General features: G+C 48.4%; 1 protein-coding gene across 1 annotated transcript; it reads left to right on the forward strand.

Moving 5' to 3' along the window:
* The first annotated feature begins 164 nt into the window (after positions 1 to 164).
* Positions 165 to 7,825, forward strand: PMEL (premelanosome protein). The gene is made up of 11 exons (XM_070407666.1): positions 165 to 318; positions 2,642 to 2,752; positions 2,898 to 3,044; positions 3,747 to 3,881; positions 4,261 to 4,422; positions 4,667 to 5,386; positions 6,109 to 6,225; positions 6,460 to 6,544; positions 6,655 to 6,860; positions 6,960 to 7,047; positions 7,627 to 7,825. The coding sequence occupies exons 1-11, from the start codon at positions 171 to 173 to the stop codon at positions 7,766 to 7,768; spliced, it is 2,061 nt and encodes a 686-aa protein (XP_070263767.1). The 5' UTR covers positions 165 to 170; the 3' UTR covers positions 7,769 to 7,825.
* The last annotated feature ends 124 nt before the right edge of the window (positions 7,826 to 7,949 follow it).

Raw genomic sequence — 7,949 nt, forward strand, 5'->3', positions numbered from 1 at the left:
CTCCCGTGATGAATTGTGCACGTGGGGTACGTGTTATGCAGCTGCCCTTCAGCCAATTCTTTCTCAGTCAAGATGAGAATGAACCTGTGTCCAGGGACCAGGATCCCCTGTCAGTTCTCCGGTTCTCTTGCCCCTCCCAGACCTCCCCTGGAGGGAGAGGAGGAAGGACTATGCAAATGAGTACCCCTTTCTTATATAGGGGCTTGTCCCAGCCCCTCGGTGCCTTTGGTTGCTGGAAGAAAGACAGGATGGTTCCTTTAAAATGCCTTCTCCATGTGGCTGTGCTGGGTGCTCTTCTGGCTGTGGGGGCCACAGAAGGTTAGTGTGGGGCTTGTGGATATGAATAAGTGCATTTGGGGTTGCACACCTGCTCTGGTTTTCCCCCTCCTAATGGGAGATACCAGCAACACTTCAGGCTTCTCTCATTCATTTGATTTAGTAAGGATATTCGCACTTGAACTCTGAATCTGGGGCTGAATCTGAGAGTAATTCCATCTGCTTGGAAGGGCAAGAAAATGGAGGGTCTTTGTGGCCATAATTCTGAGGCCCCCCTGGGGCAGGGGCTCCAAGGTGGGGCGGCGGGGGGATGAGTGGGAGGCTCTTTTAGGTGATGTCTCGGGCACTTGGGATAAGGTATTTAAAGTGAGGAGTAAGAGAATGTGGTATTGGATAAAAAGAGTAAGGAGGCACCATCAAACCTCTGTAGGGTGGGGATGGGTGAACACAGCCCAGGCTTTTGTCCTGGGCATGGAAAAGACAGGCAGAGGGGTCTCAGCTGAGCATCACATGAAAGGGCTCTGGAGGATTGGGGCCTCGTGACAGGAGCAGGAGGTGGGGGTGAGGAGTGGTGAGAGGATCTGGAATGTCCCCCGGGGCTCTGAGGAGGGAGGGTTGGGGGTGGGAAAAGAATGGGGCATCTTATGATTCTCTTGCTCTAGTGGTAGGATGCTCAATGAAGATTCCAGCTCCTCCCCCAGCAGAATCAACTAGATTTCCAGTACAAATTACAAATGGAGTGAGGATAGTTTCTGCTATGCTGAAATACATGCATCATATCTCAGTTTCCTCTTTTTTTTTCTTTTAATGTTTTTTATTGATTTTTGAGAGAGAGAAAGGGAGAGGGCTGGAGAGATAGAAACATTTATGTCAGTTGGCTGCCTCCTGCACGCTACCTACTGAGGACTGAACCCAAAACCCAGGCATGTGCCCTGACTGGGAATCAAACCAGTGACCTCTTGCTTCATGGGTTGATGCTCAACCACTGAGCCACACCAGCTGGGCTCTCAGTTTTCTTCTTTCTCACAGACTTCAAGAAAATTCTTCTTGATCTGACTTTCCTCATTCATGCTGCTGTTTTAAGTCTTTTTCTCTTACTATGTTCCTTAGTGTAGCCTGGAAACATTCTCTTCATTCTTGTCCATCTGAGGCTCTTAAAGGACTGTGCTTACTTTTTGGATCCTGATTTTTTTTTAAATATCAAAAGCCATTTTTAGATATTAATGAAATTTTTATGGACTAGGTTTGATAATTTTGTTTCGTGTAAAGTAATGCTTATTCAATAAAATATTCATTTTAAAAACAGATACATACTGAATTTGTTGGGTTAAAATAACAAGATGCCTGGGATTAGCTTTTAAAGACTTTAACTAAAAACAAATAGGAGACTTGACTTGGGGTGCTGAACACACAATACAATATACAGGTAATGTATTATAGAATTGTATGCCTGAAACCTATATAATTTTATTAACTAATGTCACCCCAATAAATTCAATAAAAAATAAAACAACAATAATAACGTATAGGAAAAGCAAATGTGACAAATGCGATAGTTGTTGGATCTGGATGAGGGACATAGAGATTCATTATATCTCTTTTTCTCAGACTATTCTCAGTCAGTTGCAATAAATTTGTCTGCTGTGTCCCCAACCCCAACCTCTGCCTACTTCTGATCCATCTTCCTCACTGTTTGCCAGGCATCCTTCTAAAAGACAAATCTGATCATATTAAAAAAGATTCTGAAGGGTGAATTTTGTGTATGTGGATTATAGCTCAATAAAACAAAATCTTCTGAGGTGGCCTTGCCTATAGAGTTAAAGGCCAAACTCCTTCACCGGGCACTCAAAGCCCCCAAGGCGGCCTTTTGGTCTCGTCTTTGCCAGCGTGCATTAACCACACTGCTAGTAGTTCCCTATCATGCCATGTGCTTCCATGCCTCCATGCATGCATCTGCTCATGCTAGGCCTTCTGCCTGGAGTGCTTTATCCCACAGGCCGACTCCTCATTGAAGTCTTTCCTAATCTGCCAGAATGGAACTACAGAAATCTGTTTAGACTGTCATTCTGTAGTATACTTCATGCATGTCTGCTATGGCTTATATTAAATAGTGCCTTGATTTATAGCAATTTACATATATGTCTATTTCCTATACTTTACCTTTGAATCCCTTCAGAGCTATGTCTTACTCATTTCTTAAGTCCTTTGTACCTAGCATAGTCCTTTGTACCTGGCACCTAGAGGGCATTCAGTAAATTAAAATGCACTTTGAATGTGAGAACGAGTGGAGTGAAGTTGGGCACTATTGTCCCCTGAGAAGGGACTGAGTGAGGATCCTAGGGCCCTCATGGCACTTTCCTTTTAGGATCCATAGGCCAAGACTGGCTTGGTGTCTCGAGGCAGCTCAGAACTAAAGCCTGGAACAAGCAGCTGTATCCTGATTGGACAGAAAACCAGGGGCATGACTGCTGGAGAGGTGGGAACTTGGCAGATTCTGGGGAGGGCATGGTGGAAATGGAGTGGGGAGAGAACTGGGCTGAATGTAGTTTGAGAAGAGAAGGGGAAGGGTATATGGGGAGGGGAAGCCAAGGAGTCCCAGCTAATGCAACTGCCTTTTCCAGGTGGCCCAGTGTCCTTGAAGGTCCGTAATGATGGGCCTACGCTGGTTGGGGCAAATGTCTCCTTCTCTATTTCCCTGCACTTCCCTGAAAGCCAAAAGGTGCTGCCAGATGGGCAGGTCATCTGGGCCAATGACACCAGCGTCAATGGTGAGTACCTCTCTATCCCAGGCCCTCATTCCTATGTCCCAATTCCCTAGTATCCCTAATAAGCTCAGGGAATGCCCCCTTCCACCTCTACTTTAAAAAAAACAAATTATATATGTAATGCATATTCATTGTAGAAAAAGTAGAAGACACAAATAAAGTGTGTGTGTGTGGGGGTGGGGTGGGGATTATAGTCGCCCAAATGGGGTCAGAAGACCCAGTGGACTTAGAAGTTGGATGGATTTGGATTTAAACTTGTTACTAGGATGTGACCCTGGGCAAACACTTGTTTTGTGCTTCCGTTCCCTTATCTGTAGAATGGGGATGATACCTACAATGAAAGGTTGTTGTAAGGACTAAAATGTGATGATATATAAAGAATTCAGCACAAGGCCTGCCCTGGCCTATAGTAAAGGCTCAATAAATGTTAGCTGGTGCTGTTATTTTTACTTTTATCCCATTAGTTAGAACAAATCTCTCTAAATATATGGCCTTGATATATGGCCTTCCAATCTCTTTCCTGTGTAAGTATATACATAAGAATCTAATTGTAGTTTCCATTCCTTCCACTACCACCCTAAATGGATTATTCCAAGGGGAATACACTTTGCAGCTAGGGAGTATTCCCAGAGCCCCCTCTGAGAGCCATATTAGGGGTTTGGTGTAATGCCAGGGTTTAAAGGTGAAGCTGTGTCTGCCTTTCAGGGAGCCAGGTGTGGGGAGGACAGCCAGTGTATCCACAGGAACTTGATGACGCTTGCATCTTTCCTGATGGGGAGGCCTGCCCATCAGGCCCTTGGTCTCAGAGGAGAAGATTTGTTTATGTCTGGAAGACCTGGGGTGAGGACTCCCTGCTCTGGCCTGTCACCCACACTTGAATTCACCTCTTCCTACCTGATTCTCTTTCCTTTTGGTCCCATCCTTGAAGCTCTGCAAGTTTCCCTAATCATTTTCCCCCTGGCTCCTGCCTCTCCCATAGCACCTAGCCCCCTCCAACTCTATAATAGTTCTTTCTGGGAGTCCTTCCCCAATTATAGTCCCATTCCACGGAACCACTCATTAGGACTCCTTCCCTGGCCCCCATATCACCCCCTTCCAAATACCATCTAAAATTACCATCCTAAATACAGCTGACCTTCCTTCTCTGGTGCTGTCTCTAATCAGTCTTCTTCAACCAGTAACCCTCAGCCCTCCCTGCTTTTCTTTCCAAAACCCTCAGGCCAGTACTGGCAAGTTCTAGGGGGCCCGGTGTCTGGGCTGAGCATTGGGACAGACACAACAGTGCTGGGCACAAACACCATGGAAGTAACTGTCTACCACCGCCGGGGGTCTGAGAGCTACATGCCCATCGGTCACTCCAGCTTAGTCTTCACCGTCACTGGTAAGGATTAGGAAGGGGCAAGGCCAATCCTACAGCAAGAGAAGGTGGAGAGGTTTGGCTGGACTAGAAGGGGAATGGGGAAGTGTGTATAACCTTAAAGGGGCGGAACCAGGACAACCTGGGCAAAGGAATATGGGGCTCAGAGCCAGTGAAGAGACAGTCAGCTTGAGGGTGGAGGGTGTGCCTGTGAAAAGAGAAGCTGCGGCCCAGGTGTGGTTCTTACCTTTTCTGGTTCCAATCCCAGACCAGGTGCCCTTCTCTGTGAGTGTTTCCCAACTGCAGGCCTTGGATGGAGGGAACAAGCACTTCCTGAGAAACCAACCTCTGGTCTTTGCGCTCCAGCTCCATGACCCCAGTGGCTACTTGTCTGGGGCTGACCTTTCTTACACCTGGGACTTTGGAGACAGTACTGGGACCTTGATCTCTCGGGCACTTGTGGTCACTCACACTTACCTAGAGTCGGGCCCAGTCACTGCCCGGGTGGTGCTTCAGGCTGCTATTCCTCTCAGCTCCTGTGGCTCCTCCCCAGTTCCAGGAACCACAAATGGGCTTGTGCCAACTGAAGAGGCCCCTGGCACCACAGCTGGGTTAGTGCCTACAGCGGAAGTTGTAGGTACTACACCTGGTCAGGTGCAAACTGCAGAGTCCTCTGGAACCACAGCTGTGCAGGTGCCAACCACAGAAGTTTTAGGTACTACATCGGTGCAAGTGCCAACTGCAGAAGGCCTAGGTACCACACTTGCAGGGATGCCAACCACAGAAGGCATAGGTACCACACTTGCAGAGATGCCAACCGCAGAGGCTATCGGTACGACCCCTGAAGTGTCAACTGGAGAGCCCTCTGAAACCACAGTTGTACAGGTACCAACCACAGAGTTGGTGGAGACCACAGCGGGAGAGGTACCCACACCTGAGCCTGAGGGTCCAGATGCCAGCCCACTCATGCCTACAGAAGGTATTACAGGTAAGAGGGCCAGTGTGAATGAGGTTTATTGAGGTGGGGCATTTGTAACTAAAGAGCTGAAAGACTTCCCCAGGACCCAGTTGTTACGCAACCCTTTGCCTAGCAATGGAGTCCCCTCAGAGGCCTCACTGGTTTTAAAGCCCTTAAGTCCCTCTTAAGGCCATGGAATAGATGTGTCCAGGAAGTCAGGGCCTTTCCCTAGGGCCTGGGGGAGGGAGCTCGTTGCTTCTCTATCCCTGAGAGCTGTTCTCGGAGGGACAGGCTAGGGAATGACAGACTGTGGTTATTTATAATATTTATATCTCATTTTCTGCTCAAGCGAAAATGCATGGAAATCTTTTCCAGATTCTGACACCATTTCCCACCCCTGGATTCTCTTCCCAAAGCAGATCAGTCTGGAATTACAGCACTGAAAACGGGAGAGTGAGAAAGTGACACTTAGATGAGTTAAACATATGTTGAGTATCTAGCCTAGGGCCTGGCACAGTGTGGGGTATTATAAATACTTGTGATTTTTAAAAACTCTAACTCTACCCCATCTGTGAGACTGTGGGGCAGTAATTTCTCCGTCAGGGCCTCACTTTTCTTATCTATACAATGAGATTTTGTCAGATTCCAAGCCTGGATCCAGTAGCTCTGGCTCTTCTAGGAATAAGCCTGCTAGGGTTCTGTTTCCAGGTGAGTGAGTCATTTGTCTATTGACTTCTCTCCTCTCCGGCCAGGCTCCCAGAGCCCCCTGCTGGATGAGACAGACACCTTAATCCTGGTGAAGAGACAAGCCCCCTTGGATTGTGTTCTGTATCGATACGGTTCCTTTTCCCTCACCATGGACATTGTCCGTGAGTCCTGCCTACTGTGGGGGCTGGCGGAGGGAGGTGCGGGCTGTCTCGGGTTGCCAGTGGAAGCACGCTGTGGGAGGAGTTGCTCACATGAGCAAGAATACTTAAATCCCAGAGTTTTCATTTGAAGGCATGGGGATAGGATTAGGGAAGCAGCCTAGGGATTTCCTGTCTGTGGGCCTTTAGGGAATCCTGATAGAGGAATCCCAGGCTTAAAATCTTACAACTTTGCAGAGGGCATCGAGAGTGCTGAGATCCTGCAGGCTGTGCCATCCAGTGAAGGGGATGCATTTGAGCTGACTGTGTCCTGTCAAGGCGGGTGAGTGTCCCACTGGTGGCCCTGAGAACTCCTGGGTTGACTGTTAACCTACTCTCTGGTATCAAGGGTTCCTTCCCAGACCCCCTGACATAAGATGTCACCTCTCCCAGGCTGCCCGAGGAAGCCTGTATGGACATCTCATCGCCAGGGTGCCAGCCCCCTACCCAGCGGCTGTGTCAGCCTGTGCCACCTAGCCCAGCCTGCCAGCTGGTTCTGTACCAGGTACTAACAGGTGGCTCAGGGACCTACTGCCTCAATGTGTCTTTGGCTGATGCCAACAGCCTGGCAATGGTCAGCACCCAGCTTGTCATGCCTGGTAGGTACTTGGACAAGAGCAGGGATGAAGAAGGGCAGTGGGCAGAGGCTATCTGTCAGGGAGCAGACACTGAAGCAGAGCCTGGGATTCTACTCACAGGTCAAGAAGCAGACCTTGGGCAGGCTCCCCTGTTCGTGGGTATCTTGCTGGTATTGGTGGCTATGGTGCTTGCATCTCTGGTATACAGGTGAGAACCCCACCATCCAGCTCACACTTCCTTATTCCTTATTTCCACCATTCACTCTTCCTCAAGGGGAAGGATGGTGTCCAGGAAAGAGCCCAAACTTGGAAGTAACAAGTGTGGGCTGCATTCTTGCTGGTGGGATCTTCGGGAAGTAGCTTAACCTTTTTAAACTTCTGCAAAGTAGGAAAACTAACACTTATCCTGTGGGCTGTTGTCAGGATTAGAGACAATGTGGATAAAGCACCTGGTTCTGAAGCAAGAATGCAATAAGTGATTATATTGTTGACTATTGTTATTGGCAATATCAAAGGTGGAGGAGGTTGGGTGAACTGAGTTCTCCACCTGCAAAAAGGGCAGATCTCTAGGCCTGGAGTCCTCAAATAGGGAAGCTCGTAGGGAGAGGGGAATGGACAGAGGCTACCACAGAAACAAGAGAGGATGAACCCTGTTGGTGAGGAGAAGGTTGGGGAGCAAAGATCAAGGCCAAGTAAACCTGAAATATGGGTGTGTCCTTTGCAGAGGCACAGACAGGCTGCCCTTGGCCATTGCTAACCAGTTTCCTCCTTCTTCTCCCAATATCAGGCGCAGACTTATGAAGCAGGGCTCTGCTGTCTCCCTTCCCCAGCTGCCACAGGGTAGCACCCACTGGCTGCGTCTGCCCCGGGTCTTCCACTCTTCCTCCATTGGTGAGAGCAAGCCCCTCCTCAGCGGGCAGCAGGTCTGAGTACTCACATGGGATGCCATGATTTACCCAGGGTGGACAGCAATGCCTATCTTTTCTCTACTCAAGGGCTGCCATTACCTGAAATAAATACTCAGAACCTGATGCTGTTTTTTTTCTTGCTTCTTGGGAGAATCTATGTCATTTATAGAGTGAAGGAATAAAAGAAGGAGGTATACCACTC

Source organism: Myotis yumanensis, unplaced genomic scaffold (genome assembly GCF_028538775.1).
Source record: "Myotis yumanensis isolate MYYU_CA2020_CCGP unplaced genomic scaffold, mMyoYum1.0.hap1 SCAF_3, whole genome shotgun sequence".
NCBI lineage: Eukaryota > Metazoa > Chordata > Mammalia > Chiroptera > Vespertilionidae > Myotis > Myotis yumanensis.